Source organism: Podarcis liolepis (assembly GCF_965112155.1).
Source record: "Podarcis liolepis genome assembly, chromosome: 6".
NCBI classification, from domain to species: Eukaryota; Metazoa; Chordata; class Lepidosauria; order Squamata; family Lacertidae; genus Podarcis; species Podarcis liolepis.
In genome coordinates this window covers 32,438,726-32,461,093 of record NC_139559.1, presented here as the reverse complement: position 1 = coordinate 32,461,093, position 22,368 = coordinate 32,438,726, and the positions used below count along the sequence as shown (strand labels likewise).

At 44.2% G+C, this 22,368-nt stretch overlaps 1 protein-coding gene across 3 annotated transcripts in view; it reads right to left on the bottom strand.

Moving 5' to 3' along the window:
- Positions 1-597: 597 nt before the first annotated feature.
- DENND2D (DENN domain containing 2D) overlaps positions 598-22,368 on the bottom strand; it is a 51,820-nt gene continuing 30,049 nt past the window's right edge. For 2 of the 3 annotated variants that reach the window (XM_083508575.1, XM_083508573.1), the window contains 9 exons: positions 21,038-21,107; positions 12,823-12,900; positions 12,154-12,294; positions 5,990-6,138; positions 5,260-5,437; positions 4,208-4,249; positions 3,040-3,124; positions 1,656-1,895; positions 598-1,104 (listed from right to left, as the gene is read on the bottom strand). In XM_083508575.1, the coding sequence (XP_083364701.1) occupies positions 1,043-1,104; positions 1,656-1,895; positions 3,040-3,124; positions 4,208-4,249; positions 5,260-5,437; positions 5,990-6,138; positions 12,154-12,294; positions 12,823-12,900; positions 21,038-21,107 (1,045 nt within the window). In that variant the 3' untranslated portion in view covers positions 598-1,042. The remainder of the gene's footprint in view (positions 1,105-1,655; positions 1,896-3,039; positions 3,125-4,207; positions 4,250-5,259; positions 5,438-5,989; positions 6,139-12,153; positions 12,295-12,822; positions 12,901-21,037; positions 21,108-22,368) is intronic. The other variant, XM_083508574.1, reaches the window with a different exon arrangement.

The following is a 22,368-nucleotide window of genomic DNA, read 5'->3' as shown; positions in this document are numbered from 1 at the left end:
TAAAAAAGAAAAGGATGCTTTGCACTAGCACCTCTTTATTGTGTGGTTCAACAGGATTAGGCTGCTTATTCCCCTTCATGGTGTCAATATGAGATAGCATGAAGGTTGCTTTTTACTTCCACATTTTCTATTTTTTTATTCCTTTCAAATCAGTTTGAGAACCTTCCTTTCATTCCTTTGCATGCTACTACTTGCCACCACACCCCTTGAGTATTATTATTATTTAGTTGCTTTACTCATAAAAATGTCAAAGCAATTTACAAACACAATGCACACACTAAAACCAATGACAATTACCACAGTCATGAAAGTCTAAACCAAACAAATCCATCTATACAAATAAAAGACAAGTTCTGCAGATCCTGCCCCACCAAATACTTAGAAATCCTTTAAACTAAGGGCCAAAAGCCCTAGGTGAGAAGGAAAATTCAATACTTTTTTCCCCTTAAGAAAAAATATATGGAACAAGTGGAGCCACTGCTACCTGGCTGAGTGCAGAAACACAACTTTACAAAAATGGAAATAAGAGCAATGAAATAAAAACAAATTTGATTCCAACAAAAGGATGCCATTAGAAGCAAACACTGCACGAAACCATTGATTTGGAAACCATTTAATGAGAACAGAAACGTTTCCAATTAATATAATTTTTCTCATCACTTGCTATACAATCTTTGTCATTATTAGCCACCCCACATCTCCTTCATTTGACTGAATTTCTAGAGTCCTGTTTTGACCAAGATGATCACTTGGTTCATTTCAGTTTCATGCTGCCGTTTTCTGAAAGAACTGCAGTCCTACTTCCAAGCTGGGCTGTTAAATGCAGCCAAACTTTAACTATATAATAGAAAAAGCTCTGTAGTGCCAGTCTTGAAAAGGAAGGGAAGATTAAAAAGTAGAGCTTGAAGCCAAGCTGGCCTCTCATGAGAACCAGCGTATCCAATGATGTTCTTCCTCCTAGGAAGTTATCTTGGTCCAAACAGGCAATTTATTTAGGCACAGGCCTGTCCATCTGATGGTGAGCAATCCTGAGAGCCCAAATTCAGGAGAGTCTCCTTTGCTTCTTTTGTTCTTCATATTCATTTAATCTCTTCTGGAAATATCCTGTGAATAAGAAACAAAATGCACCAATCACTACATATGGATTTCCCCACCTAAAGGATCTTGTCGTCGGCTTCAACATTGCAGTAAAATGTTAGGAACATAGGAAGTTGCCTTAAGATCCATCTAAATGCTGTCTACATTGACAGGCAGCAGTTCTGTCTGGGGGTGAGGAGCAGTGAATCAGTGGGGCAGTAAACCCCAAGAACAAGGGGATTGGGGTACTAGGACCCAGAAACCTAAATGTTAAGCGAAATCTGGGTAGATGAGTTCCACAACAGGTGTGCAGCAATTGTTTATTTGTTGCAGGGGATCCAGCTATCAGAAGAACACTGGTGGGCATAATATTCATTTTTGCAGCATTCATGATTTCTCAGTGGGAAATGCACCCCCCTGCTGCACCTAGCTCTCAACTGCAAGAGGTAATTATGTACTGTGGTTGTGAGAAAGACGGAACTCCCAATTTATTAGGCCTGAAATGTGAGTCCTCATATCCAAACTATATTTATAAGGACTGTTTAAAGAAAGAATGCTTCCACTTATACCAGTTTTACCTTCAACACTCTTCTTGTTCCTTTCTGCTTCTTGAATAAATAAGGAGAACATCTGCGTCTTCACAAACTTTTTCAGAAACTTGCGACTGGTCTTGGAGGTGAGGGCCTTGCAGAACGACCTCTCCTGGAAGCTGCCCTGACCATTCTTGCCCCATTTGATGTGTGCCGGATAGTGGCCAATTGTTTTGACGAAAAACTGCACAAAGGCATCTGAAACACGCGTGTTCAGTTCCTCAGATGCTTGGGGGCAGGGAGAGAAAATGAGATAATATACAGTTCAGGTCTAGCACAAATGTTGCTCCTTTCCCAAGCCTCAGGATACAGGACCAGACGGCCTTTTTGTCTGCCTGCCTCTCTGCCTCTCTTGTGTGTTTTCTTGCATGGAGAGAGTCAGCCAATACTTAACATGGATGCACACGAATGGTTCAATATGTGCCCATTTATTATTGATTGCGTTTATATACCCCTTAATCCTTAGCATTTCTAAGAGGTGTACATAAAAATAAACCAAGCAGAGAATAAAACAGTAAAGAGACACCATAAAGCTGAAGGCCGCCTTAAAATGCCTGCTAGAATAAGGAAGTCTTAGTTGTGTACCTGAAGATCACCATGGAGGGCATCTGCCTAATCTCAGCTAGGTGGGAGTTCCACAGGTTTGGACCCACAACACAGAGTGCCCCATTTCTGGTGGTTACAAGCTATATTTCTGAGCCATGGGGAACAAACAACACAGACTCCCCGAAGATCTCAACGATCGGGCAGGGATATAAGGGATCAGGCGGTCCTTAAGATATCCGGGACTCAAGCTGTTAAGGGCCTTGAAGATTAATAGAAGAAGCTTGGTGACATATACAAATACACAGACCCCAGGGAACAGACATTACTCATCCTTGTTGAGTTCTTCAGAATTCTCAGACATTAATCTCTAATGGGGATTATGGAGAATTCACGTGAACATAGGTACTCTTCACTCTCACAGCCACTTTAATCAAAGAGCTTTAAAGCTCTGCAAACTCATTTTCTTAATGAGGAAATGTCTACCACTTACACACAGTGGAGGCAGTATGGCGTATTAACTCATCAATTAACTGTGGCATCCTTAAGTCATAAAACCCAATCCCCTAGCATTAAATTGCTAAGGAGCTGTTGCTATGGAAACACAGGGCTCCAAAGGGAAGATCTACCTGCACCACTAGCTTGCATATAATCTATAATGGCAGAAAGAGCTAGGGATGCAAAATTGTCTCCTCCATCTTTGGAAAGAAGGATCTCCTATCTGAGCTCATCTGTCCAAGGACAGCCATTTTGGAACCCTTCCTTAATCACATTTCTCAAATAGCTCTGTTTTATGTATATAAAGGGAGACGGAGACAGGCAGGCTTACTTTGTAAGTTGTTGTTCATCGTGGGCAGGGAGGACAGCATCTCGCTTTGTAGCTTGGCAGGCAAAATCTCTTCTTCGTCACCAACCTGCAGAATTATTAACAGGGAAGTTTAGACAACAGCCGGCCACTGAAAAGCAGCAGATGTGAGGATAAGGGGCTGCCACTCAAAAACAACCCCTTTCTGATGGCACTATCAGGTCTGTAGGGCTATAAACACGTCTTGCCACTAGCTCCCCCAAGACACATTCTGCACAACGTACAGACAGATGTAATTTATATGTGTCAGGGAACTGCCATCGGCGCAGAGGTGAGAGTTAGAGGGGGAATTGTGTTACAGAAAGCCTCCGAAAATCTTGCGAAGCAGTTCCTCTTCCGGCGAGGAGGAAAGCCCCACCTCCAGTGGAGAAGAGGTGGAAGGACCAGAGGATGCTAGAAAGAGCCTTGACACCGTGCCTGAGCAAGCTGGAGAGGAGAGAAGCAGGCCCTTGCCAACGCCCATCATGCGCAGTAGCTTGAGGCGCAGGGAGGGGCGGAAAAGACTGCGGGTGACGAAACGTTTATGTTGGGGGAGGTATAAGAACAGACCACTCCCGGATTCTGCTAGCGATTGAGCCAGACATGAACTTATGACACTCTTCACTGTAAATAGTTTGCACCAAAATAAAGCTTGTAAAAGACAGGTCGGAGTCCTGCCTGGTTACTCTCGAGCAACCACAACAGCATCTGACAGCATGGATATGCAGTCTCTCATTAGCTATCAACAGGAGCCATCCCATGGTATCAGAGAGGGTACTAAGGAGAACAGAAAGATTATCTCACAAGGAAACCAAGAAACAGGTAGCATGACAACCTGGGAGCTGGATTTGCCATCAGATTATACTGGCCTAGCCTGGCAGAGTGAAGACTGTCTAAATGATCCCAGGGTATTGTCTGAAAGCACATGGTCTAGTAATGTTTTGGAGGCTAGGCAGGTCTGACTTCGGTTAAAATGCTATTTCTATTCCAAACAATTCCAATACTTAATGATACACGATGTCTGAAAGATTGGCAAAAAGATCTGTCTAGGTTTATTTGGAGGGAGAAGAAACCATGGATAAAACATTAGACTCTTATTGACATAAAAGACAGAGGAGACCCAAGGATAATGTTGGATTTGGATCGAACTTACCAATTTTAAGAAATTTCCTTTGCACAGATCAACAAGGAGCACCTAAAAAGGTAAAAATAAAATAAGATCCAGCTTTATCTATCCAGAACTACTTTAAGAATGAGCAAACTATCCAGAAAATGTTCAAAATTGGAGGGATGGAAGAATGCAGGGGATTCAGAAGGCAGTGGCTTCAACCTGCCCAGTAATCATGGGAGTTTTAATTTTTATTATTTGCATTGATTAATCACTTTATACAAAATAAAAAGTCCCAAAGCAACTTGACAAGATATAAATACAACAAATAAAAGCAGTTCAAAACCAGAAAAGTGGAACAATGAACAATAGAAAGTATATGAAACAGACATTCAGTAGAATATTGTAAGTCCTACCCAACCCGCTAAAATATGAACAGCACTGTAAAAGCCAAATTAATTATCAAAAGCTTGAGCACACAAAAAAGTCTCAGCCTGGCACCTAAAGACTGACAAAGACGGTGTCAGGAACATCTCCCCAAGTAGAATATCCCGCAGACTGCACTGGGGGGCACCACTGAAAAGGCCCGTTCTTGTGTGGCCACACTCTGTACCTACTACTGGCAAGGCACATGGGGAAAAGCATCTGATGAAGACCAGAGGATCCGGGCTAGTTCATATGGAGAGAAGTAGTCCTTGAGGATTTTGTTGTTTTGGGTTTCTTTGGTTTATTTCAAGGTTTTGATGCAAGTTCCTTTGAGGGGTTTGAGTCAGGCCAAAAGGTGTAAACTGACACCATCATAAAATTAAACCAGGAGCCAAAGTAAAATATTTGCACACACACAAAAAATATAGGCGTACTGCAGTTGGATGAACAACCAACATTGATTTTATGAGAGCCAAATGACCGTGCCAAGCCTATAAGATGACATGGAACTGGATATGAAGGTGGAAGTGATGAAGAATAGCAGCCTTCCCAGCAGGAGGACATCGGCGGACACCACAAATGCCCATCTTGGGTGCTGCAATTGCCCCCAGTACAGAGTCATGTTCATTCAATGCCACTTTCCCCTTACTTAGAGACATGAAGGACAGTACCTCTTCCATGGGTTGCTCCTGAACCTCGTCTAGGTAGCGCTTCTGGATCCCAACCATGAAGGGTGTGGGGCAACAGACGGTGCTGAGAAGCTGCTCTGGAACCACTGGGATGTACGTATGGGCCCAGGTGAAGGGGTAAAGAAGAGCTGCAGCTGCATGGATGCACTTGGAAAGGGAGCTGAAAAGGGAGTCATAATGCTGATGAGATTATTACAGTGGTACCTCGGGCTACGTACTTAATTCGTTCCGGAGGTCTGTTCTTAACCTGAAACTGTTCTTAACCTGAAGCACCACTTTAGCCAATGGGGCCTCCTGCGGCGGCTGCTGCGCTGCCACATGATTTCTGTTCTCATCCTGAAGCAAAATTCTTAACCCGAGGTACTATTTCTGGGTTAGTGGAGTCTGTAACCTGCAGCATATGTAACCCGAGGTACCACTGTACTGAGAAAGACTCAGAAAGGTTAGGTGCACACCAGGCCAAAATCAATTGAACATGGCACACAAATACCCTTATTTCATTACTTTCATTTCACGCCAGTAGAGAGGGCCAAACAAAGTCCTTAGATGGGCCACATTCAGTCATCCTCCACTCCAATCTACGCCAACAGGGAAATAAATTCTGACTAATCACTACACTTCCTGACAGTACAAGCAACAAAGTCACCCCACTGATTTCAGTGGGGCTGAAGCGCAATTAGTTTTCGGCCTAGACTGAAGCCAAGGTAGTCACCTGAGTTCCGCGGCCAGGAATACTATACGCCGTTCCAGCACTGCAGAGGCAAATATCTGGAGGATCTTCTCGGGACTGAGGCACTGAAAGAGGGCCTGAAATTCCACGTGTTCCAAGTGAGAGTCCAGAGGCCGTGTCAGCTCAATATGCTGTGAGGAAGAAAGCAAGACATAGCAGAATGACTATGTTCATCTATGTAGACAGGAGTGGGTACATTTTGTATCATAGGCTTAGCAAAAAACACTCCCCGTTTCCCCCGCACACTATCTCCAGCTACTCAATGAAGAGGAATCATTATGATCAACTAAAATTACTGCCCTAGAATTCAACCTAAATGCCATTTTTGAATGTAACACTAAATTATGATTTTGCATTATGTGCACAAGTAGCATCAAGTCTTGGGCTTGAGTTCTACGTTACATCTGAACTCGGGAGAACTAAGGCTTGTTCAAATAGGCCAAGAATCTGATTTATTATCCAGATTTGTTCTCAGTTTAAACAAACCAGAGTCCCCATGAGTTTGGACACATGGCTTACATGTTTCTTATCTCCTTGTAGCTACACCAGGGAAGAGAGAGAAGGAACAGCACTTGAGCTCCAGGCTTGCTGCTGCTTGTAGCCTCCTGTTTTAGACAACAATTTCATATATTTTATTTACTTCCATACTATAATGCTAATTTTCGCCTGCAGAGGGCAGTGTGCAAACATTCCTGCTATACCAGTGGCACTGCAAGAATCATGTGTCTGAAAATCCACAAGCTGAGACAGCCAACAAGCCAGGGCCATATGCATACACCTTACACCTGCCAGGATACATTTAATAGGTAAAACAAGAGCAAGCTGTGCACAAAGGGTGGGCCTCAACTGCTTGCGGTTTCGTGAGGCAGAGCACAGGCTTAAAAGAGCATCTCCCAAGTGGAATGGAACTGGTGTGAATGGGGTAGGCTGGGCTAACACCTCTTCCACTCCCTTTGCTTGCCATGAAGGATGGTGGAGAAACTTGATCCAGTTTGCGTTTCAAACTGAATTTGCCAAATTTGAGCTTTCTGAAGCAAAATGCAAAAAAGCACAGCTGTCATTCAAAATTCGAACTTACCTGAATTTGGAGCTGCAGTGATCCCAAGAATGCACATATTGTTGGGAAAATGTGCATTAGAAATCTTTGTGAAAATACCATACAATAGTCCATTATATTTGAGGAAATTGTTTGCAACAATGTGCACATTATTCAAAACCGTGTGTGTGTGTGTGTTTATTGGGATAAAATAAACAAAAAAAGCTGACCAATTTTCCTAAGGATTTAAATAATAATTACAATTTGCTGCAGAAATGTGGAGAACTGAATTTCAGATCGGAAAAATGAGAAACTGAGAACCCAAAATGACATATCCTTCCACAGGCTACTTGCCATTCAGCAACATCAGTCAATGTCTAGAGGCAGCCCATCGGCCATCATCACTGACTGGAGAGCAGAGAAACAGCCAGGAAGCAAGGAGGACTGTGCCAACTTTGGCTGCAATCACATGCACACACTTACTTTTGAGTATGTCCCATTAAAACCAGTGGAATGCACATCTATTTCCTCCTCTTAAGCCTGTCATTTGCACATAATCCTTTATTTCAAAAGGCAACAGTGGTGCAACAGCTTCAGTAACCTTTGGAATTTCCATACTGCAAGTGACTCACTACAGCGAAGGCAGAGAAGCAAATCCTTGATTCCAGGCAGAACTAACTATTCTTGTTTATTTTGCAAGCTTAGGGTGGAATGCAGTGTAGTCCTAACAAGATCATTTCATGGGTGCAGGCATTTCTGCAACATTCCCCTCTCTCCTCTCCTGCACCGTTCTGGGGTTTCCCCTGACCCTCCAGAGCAGACCTGGGGGGGATGGGAGGGTGGGAGTACAGAGGGAGGCAAGGGCGGGCCAAGTTCTGCTGTGCTACTGACAGTCCTTGTGCTGGCTTCTGCTAGCAGGACTGGGTAGTTAAAACCCAGATCTTAATTTCAGCTGCCCACTAAAAACAAACAAGAGAGACTATGGCCTGCTCAAAAGTGGCAGAAATGTGAAATGAGGTGTTCTCTCTCTTTGATAACTAAACTATTAAGCCATCATTTCACCTGACACTTTTGAACCTGTATATGGAAACAGAACAGGGTCTGAAAAGCAAGTAATTTATTTCTCATCTCTTAACAGCAGCCTAGGGCTCTATTACCAAATCCCGGAAGTCCTTCAGTCTTAATAATTTGGATTGCTGGTACTTTAAAGTTTGGCAAATTGCCCTCCTTGAAAAGATATCTCATAAACTACAAGCATCTAAAGGGCAGAGCTGGAATGAGTTTTTGTTTTGTTTTGTTACATGGCATGGTTTTATTTCTTAAATGAATACTGAGGTACATGGTTGCTCGCTGCCATCAGCATGTACAAACATGGTGCATCTAAGATGTTATAGAAGCTTTATTCTCAAAAATGATGGAATTCACAGGTGGAGAATACAGTGGTACCTCGGGTTAAGTACTTAATTAGTTCCGGAGGTCCGTACTTAACCTGAAACTGTTCTTAACCTGAAGCACCACTTTAGCTAATGGGGCTTCCCACTGCTGCTGCGCCACCAGAGCATGATTTCTGTTCTCATCCTGAAGCAAAGTTCTTAATCTGAAGCACTATTTCTGGGTTAGCGGAATATGTAACCTGAAGCGTATGTAACCTGAAGCGTATGTAACCCGAGGTACCACTGTAGTTTATTTTTCCATATCTTTTTTATGGGCAAAGGGAATTTTTGCAGGAGTTAATACTTTATTACCCCTCTGAGGCTGTGCTGTATCTTTGTACTTTTGTCCTTTCAGGCTGTGATGCTTTATGGGTTATAATGTTATATTCTTTTTATTTATTTTGCTCCTTTTTTGGGCTAACAAACTAATAAATGATTATTTTGTTAAAATAAAACAAAATACAAAATAGACCATAGTAATCCCAGCCAAAGCTGCCTATACCTCTGTTGGGCCAGAAAAAAGCCACAGGGACTCAGAAAAAGCTTTTTGACAATTTGCACAGAGAAGACAAATCTGTGTGGTAGGTCCAAAAGTACATACTATATACACCATACAGGACTTGCTGTAGGTTTGCCTGCCCTTCCATCGCCATTCCGTTTCCTCCTGACATTGCAGTGTGCAGCAGGCAGGTGCTCTGCCTGTCCTGTCAGAATCAGGAGACCTCTGAATACCAGTTGCTATGAGCTGCAGGTAAGGAGAGTGTTGCTGTGCTCAGCCCCTGCTTTCCCACAGGGATCTGTTTAGGCATTATGAGACCAGGAGGCTGGAGTAGGTGGGCCTTTTCCCACTTCTCATGCTTTAAATTATCTGGTTTTAAAATTTATTTTCAAAGCACAATGAAGTTCATTCCATTTGTTCCCCCTTTCTCGTTTTTAAAAAGCAGAATCATTCTTTAAAACATTTCACAACTATTCCTGTAATGGGGTGAGAAAATGTCGTTTAGTGACAATAACGTCATTTCAGCCACTCTGTCTTGCCCTAGGATCAGCTTCCACCACAAAGATGAGAAACTGGCTCTTCCCTGAGCAAAGTCTGAAATGCAAACACAAGGAACTGGTTTCCTGAGCAAAATCCTGCAGAGGAGGTTTATACATGTGCACAAAAGGCAGCAAGGGCACTTCCACAAGGGTGTGACTGCTGAAATAATCAGTTTTCTGTGCGCAGTTTCTTCTTCTCTATAAAAGTCAAGCTGAAAAGTGTCTGGTGGAAACATACTGCTATGCCCATTTAAGGATAATGAAAAGACGCTGATGCTTTTGAGGAAAATGCAGGCTGCACTCACTATCTAACTCTTCCAGCTGCCTTAAACATTGAGCAAGCCAGGAAATCATACCAGAATTTCATTCTCTGGCAGCTGAAAGAAACAAACTTTTGACATCATAACAGGAAGTCAAAACTCACTAGCACAGAAAGGCAAGTCACGCTTTGTGGCCGAGGACCTAACTAATATTTCTAAGTAAGAGGACCTCTCCCTAGGGAGGAAACTTGCTATGGGCTAGAAGAGATGCCAGACACATTAGAGGGCAGGTCTCTTACACCTTTCATGGTTGCATCAAAGAGGAAATTTGGGTAGGTGCTGTTGTCATGTCCTAGTACGGCAGGAGGGAATCTACGTCAGCCCAAATCTGTGCAAATATTAAAATGGACACAAGTCCTGTCCTCCACTGTATCTGGCGACTTTTTACAAAGTAGAAACCCACATTCCCATCCCATTGTAGGGAATTTCTTGCACTATGATTCAGCATGCCAATATCAATCCAAACCACTCATGCTGTTATGATCAGACAAGCAATACTAATGGGGCAGGTAGATGCAGAAGCAGTCACAGATTTTGGATTTCTAATACAGTGGTACCTCAGGTTAAGTACTTAATTCATTCCGGAGGTCCGTACTTAACCTAAAACTGTTCTTAACTTGAAGCACCACTTTAGCTAATGGGGGCTCTTGCTGCCGCCGCGCCGCCGGAGCCCGATTTCTGTTCTCATCCTGAAGCAAAATTCTTAACCTGAAGCACTATTTCTGGATTAGTGGAGTCTGTAACCTGAAGCGTCTGTAACCTGAAGCGTATGTAACCTGAGGTACCACTGTAGTTATAAAGGACAGGGTGTTTTTGGCAGGTACGACCATAATAAAAACTACACCTACATAAATTCCCTCTCCTATGCAACTGTTAATAGCCTAGGAGTTTTTTCTTGTCCTCCTGAATGACAGTAGTGGAGCACACTCTTTGCATACAGATTCAATCCCTCACCTGTCCAGGTGGAATGAAGGTCAGGTAGTATGTGAAAGGCCTATTTCTGAGATCCTAGAGCAGCAGTGGGAAACCTGTGGCACTTCCCAGTATCCCAGATTATTGCCCATGCTGGAGGCAGCTGATGGGAGTTGGAGCCCAACAACATCAAGAGGAGCACAAGTTCCCCACCCCAGTCCTAGAGAACCACTTTCAGTCAGAACAAACAACAGTCAAATAGCCTGACCTGGTATAGGGTACTTTCTAAAGTTCCTGACTGTGGGCACGTAAGCCTCTCAAAGCACACGCTGGACAATTTATATGTCTAATCCTCCCATGCCAACTGAGTTTTCTTCCCCTGCCTCCTATCTCAACTGCAGTGTGCTTGCAGTGGAGAAGTCATCAGTTTTGTTAGTCATACCACTTTCTGAAGTGAAAAATTGTGGTTTGTGTCCATGACTAACAACCCATGTGGTCCATGGGTTTCAAGATGATAAAATCCAGGCAGACACATATAAACAAAAGTTAGCCACATAAAGGTTCACTTCAAATGTAGTACAGATGTATGTTTTGTGATGCTAATCATAGTTAAGTGAGCAAACCATTTTAGTTTCCAGGTGTACCATGGGCAAACCATGGTTTAGAGCTTCTTGACCAATCCCTTCCATCTATCCACCATTCCTTTTCCTAAATTCACTGCCATCTCCACTGTGTAGTAGTCTCTTCAGGAGGAAGCATGGCCCTTAGAGTGGTTTGTCAATGCTCTGTGAATTGGGATGTAATGCGAAACCATAGTTAGCTCAAACTGCAACTTGCAGACCAGCTTCAAACCATGGCTTCAGCACCTGGTTTATCCCCAAGAACTACGTTTTTGGGGCAGGTTTGGGTTCAGATGTTAACATGAAACCATGACATTCAGACCATGGTTTCAAGTTAACATCTGAACCCAGCCACAGAGTGTTTTGTGATCACCAGCTCCTGCCTTATTGCACTTCCTGCTGAACTACCACCATTACTGACTTACCGTATTTTTCGGCCCATAGGACGCACTTTTCCCCCTCCAAAAATGAAGGGGAAATGTGTGTGTGTCCTATGGGGCGAATGCAGGCTTCACGCAGATCTCCGTAAGCCTTGGGAGCCCGTGCTGGGCTCCCACGGTTTGCGGAGAGTTGCCTGCATGCTGAAGGCTGCAGAGAGTTGCCTGTTCTGGGGGCTGGGGTGGGGGAAGCTCGAGCTTCCCCAGCCCCGTGCCTGGGGGGGGGAAAATAAAATTCCCCCCTTTATTTCCCCCCCAAAAAACTAGGTGCACCTTATGGGACGGGCGAAAAATACGGCATTTACTAGTCATGATAGAACCAGCTGAGGTTATTATCAGCAGCTACAAACCTCTGTCCCTGAGTCGGGGATGAAGCTTTTAATGGTGACCGTTTTCCCTGGTGCTGGAAAAGGGGATTCCCGGAGACCCTGCATAAAGGGGTAGATGACAGCTGTAGAGATCTGCCGCCTTTTCTCCACCTCATCCAAAATCTAATGGGGAAAAAGAAGGGTATCAGTCGCTTGACAGCCACTCCGAATCTGCTCGCACCTCTCCAGGGACTTACCAAAGAAAGAGAATTCTCAGCAAGGAAGCCACATTATGATGCACAAGACTTAATTTTGCTTCTTTCATCTTCGACATCTTGGTGCCAACTCCTCTTGTAAACTGCCTTTCCTCTAAGGGCATCTCAACCTCCCAACCACTCTGCAGGACTGGGAAGCTTGAGTGGCAGCACTTCCCATGCCTAGGTTACTGTACCACACTGGCTCTTAATTTTAATAATGATGTGCAGAGCACATTTCCACTGATCAATAGGTTTGGGATTACAAGGCATGTCATCTAGGTGAGATGGAGCCTCTTTCTTTGTACTGGTTCCTCATAAGGGCAATACCAGAAGTTGGTTGATTTAACCATGGAATAACGAAACAAGCAATTCTGAGCCAAATCTATTTTTTTGTATGTGCTGAAGAGTAAAAGGGATGACTGGGGTGCGGGGAGAGATAGTCCAGAACTCCTACCTTTGAAAACAGGCCAAAACAACCCAGGCAGCTTACAATGCAGTAAACCTCTGGAAGACGTGCACCTCGTCCAGATGGCTGAAAAAATCATTTTGCACAAAGGTTAACCACCACAAAACGTCATGTTCAGACTGCATGTTTATAGTATGCAAATACACAAAAACATTCCTATAGCAACAAGAAGAGGTGGCTTAAGTCACTAAACACAACTTTCAAGGCCCCTAAACTGGATTGTTGGTTATGGAGTGGTGAAAGCAAAAATACAGGGCTATTTGCAACAAGCCTCTTTGGGGTGGGGTGTATTTCTTCTTTTCTGCAGCAGATGGAACACATTTTGTCCTCTAGGATGATAAGGACAGAAAGAAAGCCTCGAGCACTAGACCAGTTTGAACACCCTCCTGCTCTCTCTCAAGATCAACAAGACATCAGCTTAACTCACTGAACACAGAAGAAAGGTGAATTCTAGATGACCCAGTTTTGTGAAAATCACCCACGGAACTTGAAAATTGGGTTTAGCAACAGGAAGCAATGCAGTTTCACTATGCCAACAGAGGGGGAGAGGGGGAATCTCCTGGTTTTTTATAAGCTAACTAAACAGTTTATTTCTAAATTTAGCCGAGTCCTGATTAAGTCGCAGTGCGCATTTCCATGAAGCATCCTCATGACACAAAATGAGCCTCAAGTGATTTCCTCCCCCCCCCCTTACCCACAGCCTGAGACATGAGAATTTAGTAGATGTGAAATAAACCGGATGGTGAACAGATGGTTAAGCTCTTTGTCACCATAGAAAACAACCTAAGCTGTGGACGGACCAAGTATAAACAGCTCTGCATGGATGAATATTGACTGGGCAGAAGGCATCTGAGTGGGGTTTCCTTTGGAGCTCTGACATGCTGAGGCTGAAGCCCCAAACCCACCTATATTGCGGAGCAAGCTGCATTAAGTTAATTAACTTCTGAGTAAAACATGCATAGGACTTGTGCTGCCAAGTGAGAGCAAACTGTCACTGCATGTAGCATAGCACCTGGACACAACCATGGCAGGTTTCCTGGTTGTCCACGTGACAAATCAAGAGAAATCAGCATGCAAGTCCAGGGCACTGCAACGAGATACCTACTTTTGGGGGCTGGAGAGGCAGGGGCGACACTGCTTCCTGAACTTCCGGTTTCACACTAAAGCACTGAAACAGGCACAAGCAAAGCCTCCCTGGGCACACGCCCTGGTTCTGAGTCTGGAGTTTCCTCAGAACACAGGTAGGAGCAATGATGGCATAACTCAGTCATACAAGAGCCTTACGGAATGTGAATACACAGATTTAAAGGGTAGCATGGGCTGGCGGTTGGAGTGAAGCATTTCCCTCACCTACACACCTCTCCTAAAGCCCCTCTTCAGCCACTTTTCTCCCTATGTGTGTGGAGTGGGTTATATGTGGACACAGAATACCACTGGGAGGGGGGAAATGGCTTTTTAAAAAGGCAGTAAGGAGGCAGAAGCTCAGCCCCCTTCGATGGTATGTTTTAAAGAACCACACACCCAGTTGTGGGGGTTTGTTGGTGACACCCCCCCCCCGATGTCATGCCCTGTTTGGCCTCAAGACAATTCCTTCTTTATGGTCACACATCCAACTGCCTCCCCCTTCTTCTGAATCACTACATTTGAAGTATTTCCCACCCCCACCCCCCAAACTGTCCCTTCAGCTGTTTGGGATTTTTCTTTGTAAATATTTCTATTGAGTGGTTTTCTGAACATACGTATAGCAAACATCAACATCAAACAGAACCACAGAATATCTGCTGCAATAGTGTTCACTGTGAAGTCCTGTAGATTAACTTAAAGAGTCTCTCCACAGGTCTCCATGGGTTGATGGAGGAATTATGGGATGACTAGTTCTGTTAACATATGAAATAAAGCAAAAACCCGTCAAAGTCAGCTTTTCTTTCTTTTCTTTTTTTTAGCCTTTCAAGGCCTTCAGTCTTCCTGTTGACTTTTCAACTAAGCAGCAATTGAAATATTTGCCCTGAAAGATGTGTATGTGTTTCTCTCTCCCCCCCCTCCCCTGCCTAACATCAAAGCTTTATCAGCTGGAAAGTTGTGCCCTGTAATTATTATGCAGAAATTCTTATGCACACAACACTTTCTCATTTGTCCTCACGAAGTGTGATGGTGTGGGTGCATGCCAAGCGAGAAAACCAGGTTTCCGAGGAGCCAAGTATTTGTGTCACAGGAAGTGAAAGGAGGTACTTCTGCCTAAAGCTTCAACATCACTGTACGGATGCAAAAACTGAGACACAGCTAGTACCGTATTTTTCGCCCCATAGGACGCACCGGCCCATAGGACGCATCAAGTTTCTTGTGGGGCAGGCAGCGGGGAGAAGCACTCTTCTCCCCGTCTCCCACCTTCAGATCAGGTCTGGGGACAGCAGGAAGACGTGCTGCGTCTCCCTGCTGTCCCCGGAGCTTGTGGGGCAGGCAGCGGGGAGAAGCGCTCTTCTCCCTGCCGCCCGCCTTCAGATCAGGTCCGGGGACAGCAGGAATACGCGCTGCGTCTCCCAGCTGTCCCCGGAGCTTGTGGGGCAGGCAGCGGGGAGAAGCGCTCTTCTCCCCACCGTCAGCCTCCAAACCACTTCGGGAGACAGCGGGATGGCGGCGTTCCGCCTCCCTCTGTCCCCCGACCTTGTGGGGCTGGCGCTGGGGTTCTCCAGGCTTCAGTGAAAGCCAGTATTCGCCCCATAGGACGCACACACATTTCCCCTTCATTTTTGGAGGGGAAAAAGTGCGTCCTATAGGGCGAAAAATACGGTACATTGCCCAAGAATCATAGAATTGTAGAGTTGGAAGGAACCCTAAGGATCATCTAGTCCAACCCCCTGCAATGCAAGAATATGCAGCTGTCCCATATGGGGATCGAACCTGCAACCTTGGCATTATCAGCACCACGCTCTAACCAACTGAGCTACCCAGGACTAGAGTTCATCTTTTCAACTGAGATCCTCTGGGAGAAGGATCTGAACCAGATCACCAACCTTCAACTAGGCAACAATGGGTTCTTCAGCCACAGCAAATGAAACACCCACATTTGGTTCATTAAGAGAGGGGTTGCAGGCTGTTCCGTGATTTTAAAATTTATTGTTTATATGAGATATTGTATTGATTGGCTTTGTGTGAGTTTGTGTTACAATCTCCTTGGTGTGGGTCTGTATCCTAAGAGGTACGGCACAAACACATTCATTCATTCAGTAAATTACTTCTTAAGAATGTACAAGATAATCTGAATGTCGGACATTATCACGACAAATACTGATTCCCAATCTGTGATAGTTTTCCAATTCAGCTTCCAATCACACATAAGAAATCAATTTGCTTTAAAGCGAGTCCAGATTCCACGTGCACAAAAATGCTGTTATTAACAAATAACTGGAACTGTTTGACATGCAGAAATGAAAGTACATAGCCTGCCTCATATGTTAACCAGAACATCTTCAGAACAGTATAGGATACAGGGCTGGTCTTGTCATTAGACAGAGGAAGGAAACTGCCCTCAGGGCTTAGAGCTGTGGCAAGGTGATTAAAGAGCTGTGTGTGCCATGTGGCCTGGCCTGCATCCCCTAAGCTAATTTGCAGTCTTCAGGTGCAGGGAAGGAGTTGAAGGAAGATTCAACTGCCAACCTGGAATGGGCATGTATGCCATACTGACTTGTAGTTTGCCTCAGGCAGCAAAATCTCTTGGTCCAGCCCTGATCTACGACATGCACAGTTTGCAGCCAGTTTTCATTGTACTTCTAAGCGCAGTGAAATCTGGCTGTAACCTTTGAATGTTGCATATCTTGTCAAAAGAGCAAACAACCCAAACAAAGGTGTTGGCTACGCTAGCGAACAGAATGCCAACATGTAAACTTCTGAGAACATACAAACTCACTTCTGAATCAGACTGCTATGAATCAGTTTGTAGGGGAATTAAACTAGTAGACTGTGTTGTTTTCGGCTAACTGGAAACAAGCAAAGAGAAAGCTCTTATCATCTACATCTCCCATTTACAGGTGGATATTAAGAATATTCAAAATAAACTGAAAGGCAAAGGAAGAAAGGCAGTGCAGAATGTCTAACAGGTTAATTTAAGATATGAATATTCCAGTTCACCACCTCAAAAGAGGCTTCCTCAAAGAGGTCACAAAGTTTATGTGAAAGTGAAATGAGGACAAAAAACAACTGTCCCCGCAGAACAGAAAGAGACAACAGACACTCTCTTGTGTTGAAAAAGGAACACATCACAATGAATGATGGTTGTTCAGTCTAAGGCTGAACAGTGGGTGGAGGTAGCTGTGAAGACCCCCATTTCATCTGTACAAAGAGTGGTCAAGAGGCCTTTTCTGGCCTTATTCACAGCAGCCCTTACTTGAGGGCTCACTGCTTCCCACCCCCGCCCTCCGGGACTTGGAGTCTCACATCTTTCAAAAGCCTGTCCCTTTGTTATCATCTGAGTTAAAGAACCAGTGATGAAGGCTCTGATTTCCTGTCCTACTTTCTGGCTGCTCCATATCTTCAGCAGGAATAGAGAAACTGTGGCACTGGAGGTTATGTGCAGCCTTCGTTCTGACTTCATGTGGGTAGCAAGTGGGGAAACAGGAGGGGAGGATTGGGGGTGGGGGGTGGGAGCGCACTTGTGCCCATGCTCCATCTACATTTGCCTCAGGCCTCCCCCCATCACTGGCATGATCCAGATTGGGCCAATGCCAAAATCACCACCACACCGCCAAGGTTTCCCTTCAACTTACGTAGGGAGTGCTCCAGAAATGGTCACTGTTGCAACCAAGAGCAGCCAGTGCCATGGAGGTGCACTCTTGAACTGGCACCAATTAACTGGAGAGTGGGGGGGCCAGGCAGCAGTGAGATCGGGGCTATGGGAGTGCCAGCTGCAGTAACAGGAGCCCTGATGGAGGAAGATTCAACAGCCAACCTGGAATGGGCATATGTGCCCTGATGGAGCCAATCCAGAACCTGGTCATCATGCTCACACAACCCCAATCTCACCACCCCCCTGACTTGCCTCTATAATGTCCAGGTGAACGACAGTGATTCTGGTATCAGGAAGGTGTCTCCTCCCATTGCCTCTCTCTTTCTCTGCTCTTACCTTATCTGCTGCTAGGGAAAAATCCCACCTTGTGTATGGATTTAAAAAAACAACCTAATACTTTAGTCACCTCGACTTGTTCACCCCTGATCAGAAATACGTAGCTGCCTGAACCAGCAGTCTCTGCTGGTCCTCTCTGCTTCCCCCTCTATGTCTGTCTTGTCTATTCAGGCTGTATACCCTTCAAGCTAATTATTTATATTTTGATCCCAGTGTGTGTTTGTCCAACTCTTTGCACAACAAAGCCCCCCCTACCCTCCCACTGTTCCCTTGAAGGAACAAACATAATAAACATAAAGCCGCAAGCAACTCAAGGGCAACTGTGCTGTGATTGATACAAACGCTTAAAAAAAAAAAGATCAGTTGTTGTTTCATTTATCTGAGAAATTGCCCCAAAATTTGCATCAGATTGCCTTGGAATGTAAGCCTAGATGTCTCCAGAGGCAAAGGGCCTTGACTATGATCCAAGTGTCCTTTGTAACATACAGTGCAGAGCTCTGGCTGGTCATTTTTGATTTCTGCAGAAATGGAGTGGATCCAAGTCACTCAAAAAGAAGGTTGTTTTCCCCCCCCCTCAAAACTCTTAGCCACAACCAGGACCTAAATGTGATTGTGGATTCTTGCTTTTCCTTTTTCCTATTTTATTTGGAAGAGGTGATCTGAGGATTGTTGTTGTTGCTGCTGTTGTTATTATTCCCCACCCATCTGGCTGGGTTGCCCCAGCCTCTCTCCAACACAAGAGTTCTACCTTTTTAGAGGTCCAACACTAGGTACACACACCATAGATGCTTACACAGTCACATATTTTTAAAGCTAAAGGCACTAATGACATAGCTCAGAACAGCCTTTGCCAGTCAGGTGCCCTCAATGTGTTTTGGACTACAACTCCCACCAGCCCCAGCCAAATAGGTTGGGGGAGGCTGCCCTACATAATGGTAGGGACCTAACAAATGCTCAATTCTAAGCATGGATTCTACGGACCGTATTTTTCGCTCTATAAGACGCACCCAACCATAAGGCGTACCTAGTTTTAGAGGAGGAGAACAAGAAAAAAAAATATTCTCTCCCTCTCTGCGCAGCGCCTCTCCAGCAAAGTGGGAGGAGAAATGGAAGGGGCTCCGTTTCTCCTGCCGCTTCGCTTGAAGGGGCACTGTGCAGAGAGGGAAAGCTGTGCAGCACCTCTCCAGCGAAGTGAAGCCAGGAGAGCAAGAGGGATCGGTGAAAGCTGCGCAGCCCGCATTTGCTCCATAAGACGCACACACATTTCCCCATACTTTTTAGGAGGGGGAAAGTGCATCTTATAGAGCGAAAAATACGGTAAGTGTTCACCAGGGCTGGGACCCCACGAGACCCTTTACCATTATTATTTATTTGTCAATGTGATTTTAAAAAACAGTGGGTGTTTTTACTCATGTGGAAAGAGCTGCTTGCACACGAGGGGGAGGGGAACCTTCTTTTCCACCTCCGCAAAATAACAGCCTTATCAACTTTTAAGTTGATAAAGGACTGTGGTAAGGTCAAGGGGCATGCTAGGCACTCTGCAGCAGCAGACAGTTGTCCCATGATCCATTTTATAAAAGTCATAACACTATGCTTGGATAAGGGCACATATTTTGCAATGGTCTGTTCATATAAAAAGAAGGTTGTGAATTGCCCTGGGATCTTTGGATGAAGGGCAGTATACAATATATTATATTATTATTATTATTAATATTATTATTATGCCTGTGATGGAGAAGCAACCCAGATCTTTGGCAGTCTAGCCCACTCTCCTACTGCCATCACTACTATTATTACTAATTTGAGTTGTTTTTATCATTTGAAATAAGTACTTGACTTTCATTCTGCCTTTCTCCTCTAATGTGTAAGTTCTTTTTTATACCTGACAATGCTCTTTCATTAAAGCTCTGTACATTTTGGGGAAGAATCTGGTGGTTTTCATAGAATCCCTGCCAAATCCAGCAATAGCCCAGTGCTGACAAGGACTTGACAAGTTCTCATGCCCTGGAGAGGCCCCAGTTCCTTCACCCAACACCCTGCTGCAGAGTCAAGAATTTCCATCACACTCTCTGCCCTTGCCTGCATTGCTAGGCTTCAGAAACAAAAATCCCATTACAGCTAAACTAATGCATTTGTCCATCGTATTCTCTCTGGGAGCTCCACATGCTGAATTTATCAACATTGTTTTCTGATAGTGAATGTAGGACTAAATGAAATCTGTGGGTCTAAATCACATCTTTAGAAAGAAGTACAAAGTAGTGCATCACTATAGATACGATCAAGGATGAATAAGCTGACCGGCTGGTATTTATTATCCAGACCTTGCAAAACCTTTTTGGTCCCAGTCAATTCAAGCCAGTTATTTTGTACAAGAGCAACTTATGGTCATTGGGTGGGAAGATGGGATTGCTGTAGTAGTGCCTAGGGATCCTCTCCTCCTTGCCAGATGCCCAGTCCAAGATACAATCCATTTGACTATGAACACTTGGTACTGGGCATCTGGCACAGAACAGGGATCCTGCTGTTGTCATAACCACCTCCCTCCCTGAGTGAGCAGTGAGATTGTCTTGGGCATGGCATTGGGGACTCCTTAAATAACAGTACTAGGGTACTGCAATTTCAACATTGAGACCTCCTTAACAAGGGCAGATCACAATTCATGGCCACCTTGGATCCAGTCAGCATGTATTAGGTCCAAAATACACAACAGGGCAACACTGGATTATGTTTCCTGTACTGACCAAGATTAGCGTGATCAGTGTGTTTTGTGCTTAGAGAGGGGAGTGAGTCCCAATTGCAGTTTAAAGTGGTAACACCCAAGCACAGATTTGGCACTTCAGTAAGGACTGGGGCTAAGGCACTGGATTCAGACATGTATTAGCAACTTCCTTCTTTTGTAAGTCTTAAACTATTGGTCAATATGAAAAACTATGCCTATTCTGGCATACTACAAACTCAGTGTGGGGTTGGACCTGACTGCAAAAACTGCATGAGCTCCTTGGATTAGCCAGCCCCACTCCCCCCCCCAGGGCCTAAACAAGAAACTAAAAGGAACATTTAAAAAATAGTAGTAAAAGAAATATTCACCAACAGTCGCCTGCAGTAGCCAATCTTCCTACTTCCATCAACATTGGTGAGAACAAAAGAAAAGGTTTCACTGTAAAAAAAGAATAAAAGACTTAAGAGTTTTACCAGTCTGCTAACTATTGTATGGGGGGAAAGCAGAACAAATCGGCTACTTAAATGAAGATTTGGGAAGCAGGCTGCAATCCTCACCCAACTTAGCTGTGAGTAAAACCTACTGAATTCAATAGGGCTTACTTATGAGCAGACAAGATTAATTAGTCTCTGAATGTTTCAGGGCTCAGCAAATACAGTCTTCAGGAACCTTACGACCCATGTGTCAGAGAGATTCTATGTGGAAAACATGCCCCGCTCCCCCAGAAGTGCCTTCACACCACTCAGCAGAAGATAAGAGTGTATTCTTTTTCCTGCTTGGCTGGCAACATTTTTGGGAGCAAACAGATCACCTGAACCATTTCTTGCAAGCATAAACTACGATTTTGCACTGCAGCCTCACTCTTCTGAACATAAGCTGAGCAGTGGCATGGAAAGCAGGAGGTTTTTTTATGACAAGTGATTCCAATGAACCTGTTAACTACAAGAATGAAACCAGCAAAGCAGTATCCCCCTGAAGATCTTTAAGTTATAAACGCAAACTGGGTAACATACAAAGGTCACGTTTTCAAGGCAATTACGGGTGTTACCAGCTTCCCTTAGCAAACTGCACTGCAACAGGCAAGCATTACTACCCCTTCCTGTGAAGGGAAGTGAAAGATAACAAAGGCTTACTCAAAACTAGGGCAGTCAGATGCAGAAGTTGTGTAGAAGGGGGAAAAATGAGCAGGTACTCAGAACTAAACTTTTACATTTGTTATGTGTGGCCAGTGCATTTCAGAGACAGGGGAAACCCTAAGATTTTTATCACACTGAAAAATGTAGCATCTGTTTTTGTCTTAAGGGAGGACTATCATGATTTTAAGCCATCAGAGAGAATGGTAAGAGATTGTGCAAAAATAATCAGTTATCACAATCTGCAGAGAGAGATTACAATGACAGTTTTAACATCAGCCCTTTGCAAAAACAAAACAAAACACTCTCTGCACTCAACAGATGCTGGCTAAACTAGAAACAGGATTATAAAGCATCATTATAAAGGTCCACCGATTATGAGCAGGTGGTTTTACAGAATTTCGAAAAGAAGGTTCTGCTCACAAACGTACAATTTGAAGTACATACCATATAGTTAAAGCTGTATTGTGGAAACTAGCTTCTTAAGGGTGGCTGAGAACTGTAGTTCCATGAGGGATAAACTAGAGTTCCCAGTACTCTTTGGGAGAGGCCACATGCTTTAAATG